A 19,901-nucleotide genomic window follows, 5' to 3' on the forward strand; every position below is an offset into this window, starting at 1 on the left:
ATTTCTTTTTTTTTTAAGATTTTATTTATTTATCTTTAGAGGGGAAGGGAAGGAGAGAGGGAGAGAAACATCAATGTATGGTTGCCTTTCATGCATCCCCTGCTGGGAACTGGCCTGCAGGGAACGGGCCTGCAACCCGGGTATGTGCCCTGACTGGGAATTGAACCGCGATTGTCTGGTTCGCAGGCCCGTGCTCAATCCACTGAGCTACACCAGCCAGGGCTAAAGGAGGATTTAAAGAGTGAATTGAGATTCATAAAAGCAGCACTAAAATAAAATATTTTATGATAAATTAGCAAACAATAATTCTGTGATAATAAGAAATTGAGAAAAACTCAGATGGAGCCTAATGATTCTGAAGCCAAATAGTGTGGACCAACTGAGACGCTATCTCAGAGGATAAGGAAAAAAATTAAAAGAAAGAGAAAAAGAGAAGGAAAGAATGGAGGGAAGAAGAGGAAGTGGAAGGGAGGTCTATAACCAGAACTCAAATTGAGACTTTTTCTCCAGGTACCAGTAATCAAAAAAGTTGGCTAAATCTTTACTAAAAAGTAATTAGTGGTTTTAATTAAACATGGAACACTGAACACATGGGTTTATCTCTACTTCTGAAATGCTACAAAAATGACAGTGAATTTTTAAATGTATAAAACCTCAAGGCTAAAGAAAATAGTCAGTAGTGTATGAGAGTTGTAATGAATATCTTGGAAGAAACAGTGGATGAAGGAGTTAGCATAGCTGCTATGGTTGAATACCAAGTGCCCATAGTGAAAGAAACAAAGAAAAGCAAGCCAGCTCATGCTGCAAAATCTCAGAAAGGCTCAGAAGTTGCAGGCACCAGGTATCACCAAAGGCAGTGGGTAGACCGGTCAACGCCCTGTTTAAGGAATAGTAGGCCCTAATGTGTCTGTCCACCCATATTTCTCAAGCGACTACCACTTCCTAACATAAGCAGGAGGAAAAAGTTTATTTGGAGGAGAAAATGAACCAGAAAAACTCTAGTTCTGAAATACACCCAGTAAAATGATAGGAAGTTAAAAATCAACAAGCTCTCAGAAAAAAATAGCATAAAACACAAATAGAAAAGATTAAAAATTCATCAAATCTATGAACTCCAACATCTAATCAGAAAGAAAAGACCAAGGAAATGGTGGGGAAGAAAATACAAAACAAATATGAGAAAATGTCCCAGAGGTGAAGGATATGCATTTTCTGATTAGAAGAACCTACTCAGTATAATGGTTAAATAAAAAAGGGACCTCCACCAAAGCACTTCACCATGAAGCTTTAGATCTCTAAGAATGATGAAAATGATCATAAAAGCTTCCTAGTCCAGAGGGACAAGCAAAGAGTCTCTAAAAATTCTTTGGAATCAAAACAGTATTAAAATTCTCAACATCAACCCTCGACACTAGAAAATTCTAGACAAATGAGTTCAGCCCAGGATTCTATACCCAGCCAAAGTATACATCAAATGCAAAGGCAGAATAAAGATATTTTCACACATGCAAGTTTTCCTAAAAGATATCCTTCTACGCATCCATTCTCATGATATTTCAGGAGGAGTAAGAAACCAAGGATATAAAGCAAGAAAGAAATTGATATATAATCCAGCAAACAAAGAATCCATCACAAAATGGAGGCATTAAATTAAACTCAGATCAATAGCTTTGTAGAAGTTTCGTGAACAAACAGTTCTACTTCAAACAGAAGGATGGAGCATTTCTAGAATATGCTATCCAGGAAAAAACAAATGCAGCCATCAAATGTATTTAATGAGGCAGTGTAGCTGGAAAAGTAACACTTGAACAAGTATTCTGAAGAGATGAGTTTAGGTAATTAGAAGAACATAACAAAGAAACCTAACCTGGCCTAAAGCAGAGGAAATTTTCCAAGGAAGAGATGTATAAACCAACTGAACGATGAGAGATGATAGAAGAAGCATGGGAAAGAGGGAGAGCTGACATGACAGGGGAAGGTACATTATAGGCCCAGGAAATTATTTGCACAACAGCCAAAGGTAAATATGAGAATGCTTCGTAGAAGGGACTGAAAGAGTTAAAAATGTTTGGAGCATAGACCAGGACAGAGAAAGTGACAAAAAATAAGACTTAAAAGATAAGGCAATACCATGGCATTGAAGGACTTGTAAGCCATCTGATGCAGTGCTGCAGGGGAGAGATTATAGCAGTTGAGTTTATGGTGATTGCAATGGGTATGAAGAGACCTACCTACACAGATTGAGACATGCTTAGGCAGTAGAGTTAAGAAGCTGCTGGTGAACTGGATGTGGGAAGGGAAGGAAAATGAGGATCAAAGGGTCTTAGGGCACGTGTGTGGAAGGTGACACAGTCTTCTAAGATAGGAAACACTAGAGAAGAGGCAGTTTTGATGAAGGGGAGACGTTGAGGAGGATGCCATGAGTCAACTGAGTCATGTAAGCAATTTTACATACAGGTCTAGAGCTATGAAAACAGGTCTGGGTTGGAGCTCAAGATCCGAGGATCATGATGGAGGGAACAATTGAAACCCTAAATAGCACCACATGTGCATGGAGCAGAGGGGGAAAATACCTGTGATTAAGGGATGGATAGAGGGAAAGGAGCCTTCCAAGGGCCAGGAAGGAGCAGTTATAGGAACAGAAGGCCAAGTGGAAGGCCATGTGGCAAAGGAAGAAGGCAGCAAAAGAGCATCAGGAAGAACTTTGTGGTCAGCATGTAATATACCAGGGGTAGGTCAAAAACAATGAGGGGAAAACCCCACAAATAATTCTTATGAATCTGTCATGCCCAGAAATTTCTCCCCGGAGATCTCAGTGACCATTAAAAAAAACTAATGCAAAAAGTCCCTCGAGAGTGGGACTTAACAGGAATCCTGCAAGTTGTATAATATACAGATGGGCTGTTTGGAAAACTTCAGATTACGATTCCGACTGATGTACTCGTTAAAATAACTCCTTTGATGTTACCCCCTTATCCTTTTCACCTGCTATTTTCCTGTCCCTTTTTAAACGACAAGTCTGAGAAACTCTGTCTGGAAGGCTCAGAGCCTTTCCTTCACTTGTGCCTCTCAGCTCACCCCAGGACCACAGGGAGTTCACCTGGGGCCTCCTGCCACAGGAACCTGGGCAGACCCTGGCTCCACAGTCTCTGCGAGCCCTGTTAAAGGAGCCACAACCAAGCCCTAAATGGGCCAAACAAGAGAAACACGTGAACCACTGAGCTATGTATTCCTTTTCTTGACACCTGACAAGGTTCAAGTTTGTTCCCAAATAGACTCTGGATTCATGGCCAGATTCCACTGTATTTGAGAACACAGACTTCCTCTGCCTGTGATGTCTTTAAAGAGAGACTGTTTTATGTCTTGAAATGTAGTATTTATCACAGTTACCCAAAAAGAGCAGAAAGTTTATAAAATCTTACTGGTTGTGTCCAGGGCTATATTCTAGTTATTTTGGGATATGATCTTGTGTTTTGAGTGAAAATAAGAGATGGAGGATGTTTGACCAGTGGAATAATTGCTCTGTCTGCTCTGTCCATCTCAGACTGTGCCCAGAGAGGGCAAAAAAAGGAGCATTTACTACACACACACACACACACACACACACACACACACACATACCTTTCTGTATGATACAAGGCCCATTTCCAATTCTACTTCAAGGAATACTGGACCTAACTTGAGATAAAATTATAGCAAGGAGTTGGGATATTGTGTGGCATGTTTTAGAGGCATTATGCAGTTTGGCTCCAAAGTGTATTTTGCACAAACACATATGGAAGAGGAAAAGGTGGGGTATGTATGAGGAGACTGGGGATGAGAGAAATCCCCAACAGTGGACTTGGGTAATAAATAGCATGACATCAGATTCTGCCTGGCCACTCACCATGACTGAAGTCACTGCATTATTCTGAGGCCCACAGTGTTTAACCACCTGGCTCTTCTCCGGTGAGCACCTGTCACAACTCTCTCAGGCCCCGGGAGCCTGGGTGGCAGGTGTGGGAATCGTCCAAGCGTCCCGGCCGCACAACCCACTTTTATCTGTGATCATGTCCTCATGAGTCCCAGAGCAGCCTTTAAAGCTCCTGGTGCTCCCAGTTTTATTGCCTCCTTGGGAGGCACTTTGTTTTCCCACCTCCAGGGTCCCTGAAGCAGGCCTAGCAAAGGTGAGATGTGCTGCTGCCTGATGGAAGGTGCTGCACCAAGTTCAGCTTCCATGGTGGCCCTGTCTGGGACACCCGCCACATTTAGAGAGCTGGATAAGTTTATCCAAGGTCCCAAAGGGTGGCTGTGCAGGACTTGGGCACACCTGTTACCTGTGCCAGCCTCATGGAGACCTGTGGGATTAAGAAGTGATAATATTGCTCTAAAACAACGATTCCAGCCAAGGACACATTCTACTAGCTGAGCATGTGACACCTCTGGAATGTCTCTGCACTTGGCCTTGTATCTCATGAAAGCATATTTCCTTCTCTGCTCTCATTCAGTCCTACTGATTGCAGTCAAAGAGAAAATCCCAGTCTGCTGCTGGTATGTCATTGACATCTTCCCACACCAGTGCATCTTTCTTTAAAATAGAGAATGCAGCTCTTGACCAATGTTATTGGTTAACAATGCTCTGTTTTTATTGCATTTCTTTCTATTGTTATTTGTGGTAGCTCATAGTGTTCATTTTTGACTTTCAGAAATGTTATGGAATTTAGTAAAAAATAAATTGGTTTAGCGGGAATTGACATGCAAAACAACTGTTCATATAGATATAAGAAAAAATAAAAGTTGTAAAAGTTGGTTTATAAGTGACTGAAGATTGGCAAACAAGGTTCTAATTCAAGAAGCCAGCTGGACCATAGGATTCTCAAGGCCATTAAATTGTAGTTGCGGTACCTTTTGCAACACACACACACAGAATCTAATGAAAATGCTGTACCCTAAAGGGGAGAGATAAATAAATTATAGTGGACTGTTTGACCTACAACGAGGATCAACTAGATAGCCTTTCCCATTTTAAAATTTTCTTTGTAAAAATGTTAAAAAATCACTCTTGGAAGCAGATGATGACTACTACAGACCAGTGATTTTCAATCTTTTTCATCTCATGGCACACATAAACTCATTACTAAAATTTGGCAACCCACCAAAATATATATTATTTTTTGCCAACCTGACAAAAAATAGGTATATTTTTGATTCATTCACATTGGGTGGATTTTGTTGTGTTGGCTGTTGTCATATTTTTTATTTGATAATCTAAGGGAAAAGAGGTCATACCTGAATAAATAGGTATCCCATGTTTTAAAAATCCTTGTGGCAACTGGTTGAAAATCACTGCTATAAGACAGTCAATCTTATATTTTTTATACCAAATATTCTTATCTAGCATGTCATCTTTCTAACTCCTCAGCCTTGCTTCTTTATATAAAAATCAGCCCTGGCTGGTGTAGCTCAGTGGATTGAGTGCGGGCCTGCAAACCAGATAATCGCGGTTCGAATCCCAGTCAGGGCACATACCAGGGTTGCAGGCCAGTTCCCTGCAGGCCAGTTCCCAGCAGGGGATGCACAAAAGGCAACCATACATTGATGTTTCTCTCCCTCTCTCCTTCCCTTCCCCTCTAAAGATAAATAAATAAAAAAAATTAAAAAAAAATCAGGTGTGGTCTGTAAGATTAATATTTATTTCCCTTGGGGAAAAACTTTGAGGCAGGCACTGAAGGTACACGAAGAGCTCCATTATCAACCAAAAGCCACAGGACCCAGAATAGAAAAGGAAAATTGTGTTCCTGAGTTGCTCTTTTCAGTCCATTCCCTGGAGTTGAAATACTCACAAAGCATCACTTGTAAACACGTAAGTCAATAAAATTCAGTGCCACCTTGACCACCTGGAACCCCCAAGAATGGTTCTTTTCTCAGATGTCCATACTTTCATTTTCTAGATAGCTGAGCATATATCCAAACTATATTTTCATATAACCATGTTGGATGAAAATCCTTCTAGAATAACTTTCCCAACATCACACAGTAAGTATACTGTAAGGCCTAGATTTGAACCCAGATCTGTTGGACCACCCAATCTCTGCCCTACAGTCACGTGTCATCTCCACCAAAAAGCCAAAGACCACTGGGCCTAATTTTTATAATTTACACTGCTCTTCCCTCACTGTCAGGTTCAATCGTCATTTCTCTTCTGACTATAAGAGACTCCTTTTTATTTTCTTGGTTATTTGAACTGTGTCACACATTAAGGACATTGCCAGGTGCTGAACACTGGATTAGATGGGTCTAATTTATTGAGAGGAGGTTCTGAGTAGAGAGTGGAAAATCCACAAATCATAATCACAGTGATTTCATGTGACCAAACTCAAAATACAACCTGTAGAATTATAAAAATCTTTAAAGATAAAGAACCCTAAGTTCTGGTGGAAGAACTTCTGTTCTACATCCCTAGATTTAACTTCCCATAATTATGTTGTGTGTGTCCTTTAGAAGACTAGAAACTGGAATCGGGAAAAACACTTTGAAACAGAAGCTTGTGTTTGGAATCAGCAGTGACCAGCTTTATTGACTAGAGGAGAGGTTTACACAATGTCTGAGCTGAAATGGGAGCACCTTAGAGATGGTTATGATGCCATCATTCTCATCACAAGATGAGGAGAGTGAGACTTAGAGAAGTGACTTGCCCACAGCTGTATGAGTTACTATGCAATTACCATTAATTAACTGTGGCATATCAACCACACATCAAGCATAAACCACAAAGTTTAGCCTTCAAGGCAAATAGCCATGTGTTAGCTTCATCTGTTATGGAGCTGATGGAGTTGATGGTGGATGGGAACATGCCAACACACTGTCTCAACATATGCCTGAGTTCTTGGCTTCTCTTACAGTTTAAAAAGGCTGCTGGGTCCAGAGTGAAAGAGCTAAATGGTACAGCAGATGTCCAAAAATGAAAAAGTGGGCATCTGATGCCCACAAGCTATAAACTATCCCATCCTGAGCAGAACAACAATGTACTGAAAGGGCAGGTGTCTTCCCCAGACATTGAGGGGATGTAGACTTCCCACTGCAGCAGTGGTGGAGGGGCTGCTCTCATAGTGTCACAGGGGCTAGAGGTGGCACTGGTACCTCTTTTTTAGGTCTGTATATTTCCTGGGTGTTTGTCCATAACAACCGTGGTCTCTCTGAGACAGTAAACTAGAGCACGGCAACCATGTGTTTTACCAGCTTTGCCTGATGACTCTCACGGAGTGACTCCGAATCAGAAAGCTGGGAAACAAGGCCCAGCTTCAGAAGGTTTAGGTTCTCAAGACTGATGATTTCCTGGCTGATGAGCAAAGGCTCACCTAAGCAGAGAGATGGAACAAGATGCCCAGACCGATGCTTTCAACCACCCTCCTCCAAGAGAATCATGCCCGAGGGCCACCTGAGGTTGTCCCAGTGTAGGGACAGAAAACCATTCTAAGCATTCAGCCTAATTCATGGTGGCCAATGCTGAGATTTGTTCCAAGGACTGGGCTGGCAACATTTTAAGAGGGAATTGTTCAAGATTCTCATCCCTTGAAATAGAGCTCTCACTAAAATAGGGTGTCTTTCCAGATAAATTACACTTTCTCCATTATAACTTTAGCTCTGTAAGTGTGTTTCTGAGGAAGACCAATGGTCTAGAGACCTTTCAGACAGTTACAGCCCCCCATGGAAGCAGGGCACTCTGGTGTAGTTTTCCATAGAGAAAGCCAGCAGATCACACATCCCCTGGTGATGCCATTTGGCCTAAGCAACCCAGGACTCAGCAAACTTTCAACAGATTGTGAGATTCTGAGCTCTTGCCATGACCCTGACATTCCCCAAGACTTTGACCAGGGAGCCGCCATCCCTGTAAGACTTGCTGTTCTCCATCAGTAGCACCACCTGGGTCAGGAGGTGATTTTAATAAGGCTGAATCAATCTACTGTTTGTTTAAACAAGATATCCACACCCAAGAGAAATTATTTTTTTAAACATAATAATTGCAGGCCATCTTATTACATATGATGGCGGCAGCCTTCTCTCGAGACACAAACACAACCCGGAAAAGCCTTCAGCCTGGGAAGCCTTCTTTGACTACTTGTTCCCAGTCCCTAACCTTTACTTAGTATGAATTCTGAGTTTGCACTACACAGAGAGCACTGTGTCACATACTATGTGTTTTGCCTCCCAAACTTAAAAGATAAGCTCTGAGAAGACAAGGGCTATTTCACATATGTATTTTAAATTTTTTTAAAGTTGATTGCATACAAATCTTATGCGTAGGTTGAAAGAAAGAAAAAAGACAGACAGGCTGTTGTTGTTGATTGAAAAGTTGTAACTCCTCCAAAATTCAGATGTTGAAGTCTTAACTCTCAACATGATGGTAGTAGGAGATACAGCCTTTGGCAGGTAATTAGTTTAGATGAGGATGCTGGAGCCCCAATGATGGAATTAGCGCCTTTATAAGAAGAGGAGACACCAGAGCTCTCACTCTCTCCACATGCACCCAAAGGAGAGGTTACTTGAACATACAGCAAGATGGCTGCCATCTGCATGCCAGGATATGGGCCCTCATCAAGAATCAGATCGGCTGGCACCTTGATCTTGGACTTCACAGACACCAAAACTATAAGAATACATATGTGTTGTTTAAGCCACCCAGTCTGTGTTATTTTGTTATAGCAGCCCAAGCTGATGAATACTGCAGTTTAGAGACTGCAGTATTTGTGGGTGTGACTCTTTGGTATACAATTCTCATCTTTTACTATTTGAGTGACGAGAGCCAAGAAGCAAAGGCTGTGGCATCCCCTGCAAGCCCTCCTGCATCGCAGACATTGTTATTCCTGGGTATGCAGCTCAGAACCTGGCTCTCTGACCCTTAAAGAATATTCTGTTAGCTACTTACTGTTCTTAAATTCCTTTTCTACATGAACTAGCTAGAGTGTATCCCAATGCCCACAACTAAGATGGCCAATAACATGAACAAGAAGTTGGAAAGGAAGAGATCAAACAAGCTTCTTTATAGCAGGATCTCTCAGAGCCATTAATACAATGTGCAGAGTCAATCCGAGTGTGTGGCAGTATCTTCAGTTAACTGTGGGGACCGACGATTGCATCCCCGCATGGTTAGTCTCACAAGGGGTTTGCAAAGAACTCCAGGCCTAACACAAATTGTCCATCCTGTCCTCCTAAACTGAATTGGCCCAGCCTGTAAGTACTACCTCGGTAATCTCTGGCTCTCTGATGCTGGGCCGCCTGAAAATATCCCCTGAAACAGATTCTTCTTTATTAACACAATAAAGCAATAGGACTGAAAGGCAGTGTAGGTTACATTTTCTTTGATCTGAAGGTAGGTTTTCATTTGCCACATACTCTTTTCTTTAGGTCTTGAGTCTGAGTCAGTATTTTCATCACTACTTCAATGTAAAATCTAATTCTATAAAATTTGTATGAACCCACCCTGGATGGGAGAGAGATCTGAGTGAAAATCTATTCTGTTTCACCAGCTGTGAGTATGTATCCTTCTCCTCCTAAAATCATATATTCCACACTTCCTTAGAGATCTTCCTAAACAGTTACATTATGTTTCAAACTTTCATATTCACCTATCCACCCCACTAGAAGTCTCTTATACTTGTTCACTGGGAGAACAGATGGCATAAAAAATATTAGACACACGGAGGTCAGAGATACCCAATTCCTAGCTCTGCCACTTATTGGTTATATGTACTTAATGAAGTGCTTAATCTTTTTGAGCCTCAAACATCCCAAATCAGACTGGCAAACCAGGCTTATGGGAGAAGCCCTGCCTTATTGGCAAATGGACAAAGGACTAAATTGCCAAGCTATCTGAGAAAAGGAGAGGCCATAATAATCCCGCTGAGCTAGGCCCTAGCAGCAAGGAGAGAGATGCATTCATTACATACGGGACTCCGATCTCAAAGATGTTGTTCTGGATCAGCTGCTTCCCCAACATGATGATGCTGAGCTGAATGCAGAGCTCCATGAGGCAGCCCCCGGGAGCACACTGCAGAGGAAAAGACAAAGGAAGGAGAGGTTACAGACCAAGTGAGGTCAGAGAGGCAAAGGCAGGGATTCACAGCCATGGTGCAAGGGGGATGAGGATGGGGCTGGGGGTGAGGTGGGTGCCCCTACAAATCACTAGCCAGGCAGGAAACACCAGTGGTTAATTACACTCACCTCTTCCATGCGGTAATTGTTGAACACATAAACGTAGCTTCCAGGTCTGCCCACAAACCTGAAATTGAGAAGTGCGGGAAGAATTAGGGGGAGAGAGAGAAAGGCAGGGTTGCTCGAGGGCTTGACTTCAGAAGACTAGACACTGCCAAAGTCCTTGAAAGCGCTGGCCAAGGCAGGTGATAAATCACCCAGGAACAGTTCATATCCTTTTATCAGCTAACAATGATCTGTAACACCTACAGTTCACCTCCAGGGGGTAGAGGGTAAGGCTAGTGTGGGGCTGGGAAGATCCCAGGGAGTGTGAGTGTGAGTGTGAGTGTGTGTGTGTGTGTGTGTGTGTGTGTGTGAGTGTGGTGACTTCTGAGCCTAATCACAACAAAGGTTGATTATCTGTAAGTGTACTGTGTATGTGCATCTTCTTCTCTCAACTAGTTTCACGAACTGAGTTCTGATTGCAACTCCTCAATGAATGCTTCTGATTTCCCAGGAAATGAAGGGTGAAACAGACTAAAAGTGTAAGTGGAGACTCCTGGGAACAGAAAAGGGAAATCTACACTTCCAACTGAAAGCATTTAAAGGAATGGAAGAAGCCTGCCTCATTCCTCTTCAAAGTAACATCATTTTAACTGGGGAATAAGAGGACTGGACAGGTGGGGGACACACAGAAGTAAAAGTCCACCATGGATCTAGACAGGTAATCAGAAGAATCCTACTTATTTGAAATGCCATTCCTGGGTCCACCTGTTAAAATTCTACTCATCTATTTAAGACTCAGCTTAAACCTTTGCTTCTCTGTGAAGTACCCTTGTCTTGGTTCATTTTTACACATCTTATTACAGCACTTTTTGCAGATTACGCTGTGCTGTTGCCAAAACTACTCTTTCAATATACCACAAGTTTATCTAAAGTCAGAAACCTATATATTTTCACCTAGAAGATCATTTGTATGCCATTTGTTATTCATAGTAAATCTAGATAGAAAACACCCATGAAGAACATACTCATTAATATGAACAGTTTCTCTGCTACTATAACAGAAAAATAGTCAAGGACAGAGGTCCTACGAAGGGCTTGTACTTTGGGCTATAAACACATTTATAAGAAATTATCAAATGTGGATGATGACAGTTCTTGCTACCAATGTCTGTTTGATGAGCAATTAGTGCTACGGAGGCTTTCCTGACACAGCTGATGCTTACTGGGAAATCTTCTTGTAGGTAGCCAATTGATCTGACCACAAAAATATTCATCAAAAGTGATTTTACACCCAGACCTATTATACAGTGAAGAATTTGACTAGCCTTTGTTGCTGGTTCCTGGAAGGAGCCTCTAAATCATTGGAATTTCCTGATAGGAGTGTCTTTATTATTCTTGGTGGGCCCTTGGGACTATACCTCAGTTTATGCTAATAAAATCACTCAGGATGAAGAGGACCATGCCAGAAAGGCCCACCATGGGATTTGAGGGTTGGGGCTTTGAGCCAGGTAATAGCAGCTTGACCTCAGGGGAGAACAAAGGGACTGGAGACTGAGTTTAATCATGTGGCCAATGACTCAATCAATCATACCTATATACTGAAAACTCAATAAAAACTCTAGACCCTGCAGCTTCTATGAGCTTCCAGATTGGGATGCGCATCACAGTGCCAGGAAGATGACATGTCCTGAGAACATCAAAGTTTTATTTAGGACCTACCTAGACCTCACCCTATGTGGCCCTCCCATTTGCTGGTTTGGATTTGTAGTCCTTTGCTATAATAAAACTGTAATTTAAAAGTATAGCACATTCCTGAGTTATGCAATTTGTTTTAGTGAATATTGAACCTGAAGGGTTAGTGGTTGTAGGGGTCAGCTGACCAAATCATGAGTGGCCTGGGAACCCCACAGCTTGGGGCTTAGTGTCTGAAGTGAAGACAGTGTTGTGGAAGACTGTGCCCTTAATCTGTGACATTTACATGAACTCTGGGTAGTTAGCATCAGAATTGCATTGCAAAACCTAAGAGCCACTGGCTAGATGTGAAATCCTTCTAAGACTAACTCTTCAAGGCCCAGAGCCAAACCCCTGTAGAGTTTCCCTATGTATCAGAATCTGCAGATGTTAATACAAATTGTTTTAGTGTTAACATCATTGCTTCCTGAACAGCCAGGTGAGGGTGTGAATGAAGAATGGGGCTGAGGATGTGAACTGACGATGGAGACAGGCTGACCCCATTGGAGGACCCAGACTTAGTGACCAACTTCTCTTCCACATATGACACCAATACACTCACCTCCCCTTGAAAAAGGCCACATAGAAGATGGGAGAGTAGGCATTGACAAACTTTAGCAAGAAAGCTTTCAGTATCAGGCGTTCTTCAAAAGTCTGTTCTGTTTTTGGAACCTCTGAAAGAGAAGAGCAAAGCCGATAAGACTGAGAGATTTCTCACCTCTCTGAGTATTGACCCTGTGACATGAGCCATTGTCTCTCCTCAGAGTAGAAACCAAGAGATTCAGCTCTCTGGCACATTAGAATTGAGTTCATCTGGGAGGTCCCAAGTGGTTTCCCACTATGCACTATGAGGCTAAAATAAAAGGCTCAGGTTACATAAGATCACCACCTTTCTCCTACTTCCCTCCTTTCATCCAATCAAGCAATGGGTTCATACTGTCCTCCTCAAAGAGGGGTCTGGGCAAGCAGAACTTCCTCCTACCACCTTGACTCACCAAGGGAATTCAGCTTTTACCTATATAATTAAAATTTTACTTGAACAAAAGTCCCTGATCTTTTTTAAAAAGGCTTATTAAACACTGAACTAGCGTAAAGTGATAGCAAAGATTTATCTTGAGCAAATAGCATTGTTCCTCTTTTTCTCCACCTTCATTTTGAGCAAGAAAGCCCTCAGCTGTATGTCCTCTGGATAGGCTGAGGCATCTTGAGTTCACTCACTCAAATAAGGAAGGGTAGTCAGATAAAATAAGTGAAACAAACAGCACAAGGCTAATGTCTCAAACTCAAGGGTCATAGTGCCAGTGTGTTCTATCAGAGCCGAGCAGATGAGACAGCTGATGTTCCCAGAGGACCTGAGGCACACTGAGCAGAAACCTCCTCAGTGCCTTCAGAAGACTCTTGACCCATGGGATGCTCCAGTGGGCAGCTGTGCAGGGTGCTTAGTGGGGTCTCCACAGACCATGACATAGTTTGGCAAAGAAAAGAGATTACAGGACCACACTTCAGGGGCAAAAGGAAAGCATCAACCTTGTGTAATGTGCACTGATGAGTTTAGCCAGAAAGTGTGCTGAGCACAGGAACCAAGTGCCAGGACCATGTGGCCAAGGGAATTCTGTGTCCAGGTGAAACCAGAGTATGGATCTACCTGACTTATCTGCCCACCTGACTCACACATGGCTCACACATGGCTTTTGTAGGAATCATACAAAAAATTATAAAAGTGGACACAAGACCCTGTCCTTTCCTGAAGTGCCCTTCTCTGACCCATCTCCTGATGTCTGAATCCTTCCCATTTTAACATCCAGATCAAATGTCACACATAATCTCCTTCCCAAAGCCTTCCAGATGCCTTCAGCTGGCAGCAATCATCCTTCATTTTCTTCTTAGTATTTTCTATTTCTTTGTATTAATTAAATACATCTATGCCCTATGGAACACCACAGTAATAGTAGCTTTCTTGATTGTCTGTGTCTTTGTTTGGATTAGCCTCTAAGTCAAGGACTTGAGAATAAATAGTTTATTTGGGAGGTGCCCCAGGAAGCTCGGTGAGGGTGTAGGGTGTTGAGAAAGTGAAGGGACGGAAGACAATATGGACATGTCCATGAACAGGTTAATGTCACAGACAACTGGAACTCAGTTCCACTAGGGACTTTCTAGGAGACTGTGGGAAGCACCAATTAAGAATCATTATACTGAGAGGTGAGCAGGCAGGAGCGAGTCCCTCAGTGGTTGAAGGTTACTGCTGGACTTGACTCCCTGGCACTTCCAGCTTGTCCTGTGTGTACACTGAGTTTAGCCCCACAACCAGAGAACCCCTGCAGACAGAGAGCTGCAGTGACCTCCAGGGGGCCAAGAGGATGTGCATGCTGCACCACCAGGGACTCTGCTATAAGCTGCACTACAGCGTGCATTGCACATGGGTGCATGTGTTTGCTATCTCAGTTCATCCTCCCCTACCTATGTGAGGGAGGTATTATGTTTCATGTTCTTGGATGCAGGGAACTGAGGCCCAGCGAGGTTAAAGCCTTGCTAGAGATCACACAGCCTGTAAGTGACAGGGTTGAGATTTGAACCCAGATCTGCCTGTCCCCAAAGACAGTTTTTACTACCCTACCCTTTGAAATCAGGATCTTTGATTGATTAATGTTTACATCACACATCCTCTTTCACCTCCCTACCCTTCACCCACAGCCTGACATGATGCACCTAAAAAATATTTATCACTGTTCAGTTTAAATTCATTGAACCCCAGCTGTGTGCCAGACACCATGCCAAGATGAATGAAAACTTTATCACTTCCTTCAAAGAGCTGCATTTAGCAAGGTCTCTGTTGAAAGCCTTTTGTAAACTGCCAATTCCCTTCCATATTTACTCTGTGAGTGACAAGGTATCATCGCCCCTCTCATCATAGCAGGGACCCTTGGGAAAAGAATGCTGCATTTCCATGTCTGCTTTTCCACACAGCACAGTGAGCCCCTCACTTATTTGCAATCCTAGAACACCATCTTGCATATTAGAGGGTGATACTCAACAGCATCAACAGTGGTCCAAGCATGAGCCTCTGCTGAGGAGACAGTCACAGGCAGACATAAGCCCTTGAAGACCCATGGCCCAGGAGGGGACTCAGGAATGGGAAATTTTGGAGATCCCATAGTGCTACAATGAGTTGATCTCTCCCTAAGGCTGAAAGGGCCTAGGGAAATGAGAGTTCTCACCTGTATTTGTCCCCTTGAGCCCTGAGAAACATGGTGTCACTCCTGTAAACCCAGCAACACTGAAAACCAGTGTACTCTCCAATTTGCCTTCATCCTGATGCCCATTTCAGTTCATTCATTCCCCCAGTCCTAGAGGCCGTGGCAGGCCATGCTGAGCCTACAGAGCACCCCGTCCCCCTATCTCTGGCTCAGCTGTGTGGTAAGGGGAGAGATTATTTGCTTGTTTGAGATGGCTATAGGTGCAGATTTTAGCATCAGACATATTTGAGTTTAAATGCAGAATGTAATTAGAGGAGTGAAGTTACATCAGAAGGAAATCCTGCCTCACGAGGTTGCCTTGAAGATACAATGGGAATGGTTGGAACAGGATAGATCACACTAAATGACAAATCATCATCATCATCATCTAGGTCCAACAGCCCTGCTTTCAACAGCACAGTTAGACTGTCTGTGGCTAGGAGTTAATACATATGTCCAGGCCCTTGAGGATCTGGGCATCATTTCCATGTTGACTTCTGATCATCTACCCATCAATGCTGAGTGAGCATGAAAATGGTAAACACACAGCTTGGAAAGTTGAGTCAACATGGTCCCTGTTCCCACCACCACTGAAGAACCACAGGCCAAGGTTCCTAAGGCCCTCCAGGCAGGTTTGAAAATTGCATGGCCTTCCAGGGAATCTGGAGACACTGTCACAATTCTACAGGAGAGGAAGTTTGACAAGTCTACCTTGATAGCCCTCAGCTGACAGACAGCTCTGTGGTACTCTCCTTTTTGGACGGCCACAAGCACAGCCTCATGAGATAAAAGTCCCGGCCAACCCTGCACTGACTCACCACCACTCAGTAAGCATTTGGATGAAGATTTGTACTCCCCATTGACAGTTAACACTGCCACTTCTGTTAGTTCTTGGGTTTATTATGTACATTAGCAAAGCCCCTCTGATCTTTAACCTCTCAGGCCTCTGACCGCCCTGCTACATACAAATCCTGCCTGACAAAGAGGTCGGCACCTCCCTGTTGACTGATGCTTATCAGGTGCTCCTTGGGCTTAAGACTCATATCCACATCTTCATCCTGATTCTTATTCTCCCTGACTAAAGGCCCAGCAGGAAATGCCTGCCATCAATTTCTAAGGTCACTGTTAGTTTTAAGATCTTACAACTCTGAACCTTCATGTGGCTGTGAACCCTATCACTTTCCCCACCCTGTTCCACCCCACCCCCACCACGGACAGTTTGGATGGCTTTTCTACAATGAGCATGGTCACAGCAGTTGCCAGATGTACTCTACTTGCTGAATGAGATAATGAATGAATGACAGAGAAAGAACATTTGAAACAGTGAAAAATTGTTGTCATTTACTAACAATTCCCAGTCACACTCTAAAGAGGGCAAATCCTTTGTCTGGTGAGCAAGCAGGGCAATGCACATGAAGACACTAAAGAGGGGCAGTCAAAGAAAGTTACCTTTCCCTACACAAGATACCAGGTGGGGGTGTTGGAGTTAGATGTAGGACACAGAAAAGCCTAGAGCCAGTGCAATGGGAGCAGGAAGGACAGAGAAGATGATGAAGGGGCTGCTACCAAAGAAGAAATGTAAGTAACAGACTGGGGGATGGGGGTTTTGGAGACACCCAATGGAAATTTTCACTAACTTCTACTGTGTGATTTGTAGTATAATCCCTTCATTTGCCTCTTCATAGACTCTTCAGTAAAGATTCATTAAAACCTGCTTTCCTTACCAGTACTTTAAAAATTCTGGATTTATTTTGTAGGGAGTGGTGTGCCCATGGCTGAGTCCTACTTCAAGATGAGCACCCACCAAGGCATGAACCAATATGGCCCATCGTGCCCTGTTGTAGCTCAGTTAAAAAGGAGCGACTGGAAAGAGAGAGAAAAGGGATACAGAGGATAGAGACAGAGATAGAGGGTAGAAGGAAATAAGGAGGAGGAGGGGAGAAGGGGAAGACAGGAGGGGAGAAGGGGAAGACAGGAAGGGAGGGAGGGGGGAAGGGAGGGAGGGAAGAAAGGAAAGAAAACTTTTCAGTTGGAATTTGAGTCTCTTCCCAGTGTGTCTGCACCAGCAAATTTAATAGTAATTTAACTGCATCTCCTCTCCAATCTTGTTTCTCACTTTTACATATTTTGTGGATAAGAAAATTAAAACCAACGTCACCCCCAAATAAGGAATAATGTCTGAGGAGCTGAAAACTTGGAAAACTTATAAATGTGGCTATAGGGAGATTAAGGAAGGGCCTGGAGAGGCACATGTCTTTGATTTTCTTTTCTAATCTCCTTTGAAATCTTTGTACTCCCAATCCTACAGGAATTTCCTCCAAGGTCTCTGGAAAGAGAATCCAGTTCTTTCAAAGCTCTTTGCTCTAACTGGAAATGAATGACTCCCTTCCTCCATACTGATAAATCATGGGCCGAGTTATTATTTATTAGTTTTATTTTTAAAACAGCCTTTGCCTCTGCTTTTAGGGCCATGAGCCACCATAAATAATGGGCATTTCCAATAAACAATCCAAATCCACTTGATAGGCCACTAAATCAGCTGGGTGCTCCCACCTCAGAGAAACTCTGTGGCCATGTTATATGCTTTTCTGGGAAAGGAGACCCTCAAGGAACATCACAAGGGAGGGAGAGAATTAGGGGGGATAGTGGGGAGAGTCGAAGCCCTGGAGCTCCAGTTGGGTTTTGGGGATCTTTCAGTGCCAATGTAAGGAACCTCACCTGCCTATAACAGAGATTACATGACTAAAGAAATAGAACAGGTTTTTACAGAGTCCACTTGGGGTGGGATGATGTGTTTAGGGTGGGGAGGGTGATATGCATGCAGGCTACTGAGTAGGATTCCCTCCCAAGACCCAAACCTCAAAAGTGTTCTGAATCTGATCCCCCTAGAAAGTGGCTGAGATTTGTGCCTCATAAGACTCTAAATACAGTGCCTTTCGATGGCAACTGCTACAGGGTTGTAAAGAGAGTCAGCATGCAGAGAGTGTGAGTAGGCAGACGGCAGCCCCTCGCCATCCTTCACATGCTCCTGATATCCCCCGGCCCCCAGAAAGCCACCCCAGGTTGATGACAGGTCATCTGAGGGTTTCTCCTGCTTCTGATCTGTAGAGACAGATTTCCGTCAGAGGGCAGACTCTGACTAGGACCAGAAAGGACAATCAGATAGAATTCTTGTGCGGAGCCACTACCTACCCGCTTTCTTTTAAGTGTGAAACCTCTGGGGCACTGTGTCATGAAAAAAAATATGGCTACAAATGACCCACTTATAAACTGCCTTAGAAAATAATTAGTATGAAAGCCCGAGTTAGTCCCAGGGGGCCAACTACGAACTAAAAGTCTCCAGAGCGCCATTCTAATCCCATGGAAGCAGAATGGCCGACAAGGATACTGACTGCAGAATCTGAGTTTTGGGAAAGCAGGTCCTCCTGATGTCCCCAACAACCCAGCCAGTGGATATGTAATGATGGCAACAAGACAAAATGAGATGTGCAAGTGTGTATTTTAAGTAGCTAGAGTAGTCCAGGATACTCTAAGCAGAAGGAGGGCCTGAACCTGTGTAGCTGAGTCAGAAAGCAGAGGCGTCTGCTCCTCACCCTGCCTCTCCCCCAGGGCAGATCAAGCTTTTGCACACAGCAGTGTTTTTCCAACAGCCCAACCATCTGGCTTTCTCTCCATTTGTGGGTGTGTGAGCGGGGAGGGGTGTGTGTCTCAGCCTCCAGTGTGATGTTGTTGCCTTGTTTGTGCTGTGGGGAGGGAATCACCCTAGGAGAAGCCAGCCAGCTGGGTAATTAGGCAGTCAGTGCATTGCCTAAGGGAGCTGAAAGCCCCAGAACTGGAGATTAAGGATGGGTGTTCCTGGGATCCTCCTGTAGCCCAAGGGAGTTATTTTCAGCACAAGGGATCCCTCCTGTAGAGTCAGGAAGATGGCTCTTGCTCCTAGATGGAGAGATATGAGACCTACTATGATGTCTAGCAGCCTAGCCCAAGGTGATGGCACCCCATTTTAAGGATGGCAGCTCATTTTAAGGAAAAAGGATACTAAACAGAAAGAAAGCACTGGGAAAGGAAGAGGGTAACAGATAGAGAGAGAGGGGAAGACTGGGAGAGGGAGGGAGGAGAGAGGGAGGGAGGGAGGAGAGAGGGAGGGAGGAGAGAGGGAGGGAGAGAGCAGTGGCGGGGACAGAGAGAGAGAGACGGAGAGTTCTGTGATGGACCCATCGTGAAAACACCATATCCAGTGCCCACTACATGCCAGGTGCTGTATAGGCACTTTACAAAGATTCCCCATTTGATTGTCACAAGTGCCCTATGAGGATTTTCTCCCCACAGCAATTACAGGAGCAGGGAGAGTAATGTGCCCAGTTCATGACCACAGACACTTAAAGGACACTAGCCGGTCACTTCACAAACACATACACTGGTCTGGAAACCAAGCCCCCAGTGAGTAGGGACTGAGTAAGTCCATCCTCAGTCCATCCCTCATGTCTTCCCAGGGAAAGGCAACCCACCTTTTCCATCATTATCTTTTTTTATTCAACAAATACTTATCAAGTGACTATTAATTGCCAGGCATTGGGCACTGGGGATACAGTGCTGAGCCAAACCAATAAGCTCCCTGCCATGAGGAGCTTAGAGTCTAGAAGAGGGAAGTAGACAAATAAGACCATGCAGAGGGCAGTGAGCCTTAAGGGAACATGCAGGGAGATGAGAAGGAGGGGAAAAGATGACAGGAAGACTCTTTAGTCAGAGTGGTAGGGTAAG

General features: G+C 43.7%; 1 protein-coding gene across 1 annotated transcript in view; it reads right to left on the bottom strand.

The window, feature by feature from the left end:
* Nucleotides 1-19,901, bottom strand: part of ANO2 (anoctamin 2) — a 318,842-nt gene that overhangs the window by 44,233 nt on the left and 254,708 nt on the right. The window contains exons 17-19 of the mRNA XM_053662202.1: nt 12,470-12,581; nt 10,201-10,258; nt 9,927-10,027 (exon numbers count right to left, since the gene is read on the bottom strand). Of these exons, the coding sequence (XP_053518177.1) occupies nt 9,927-10,027; nt 10,201-10,258; nt 12,470-12,581 (271 nt within the window). The remainder of the gene's footprint in view (nt 1-9,926; nt 10,028-10,200; nt 10,259-12,469; nt 12,582-19,901) is intronic.

The sequence above is a fragment of the Artibeus jamaicensis genome, unplaced genomic scaffold, assembly GCF_021234435.1.
Source record: "Artibeus jamaicensis isolate MK-2021 breed Jamaican fruit bat unplaced genomic scaffold, CSHL_Jam_final contig_233, whole genome shotgun sequence".
Lineage (NCBI taxonomy): Eukaryota > Metazoa > Chordata > Mammalia > Chiroptera > Phyllostomidae > Artibeus > Artibeus jamaicensis.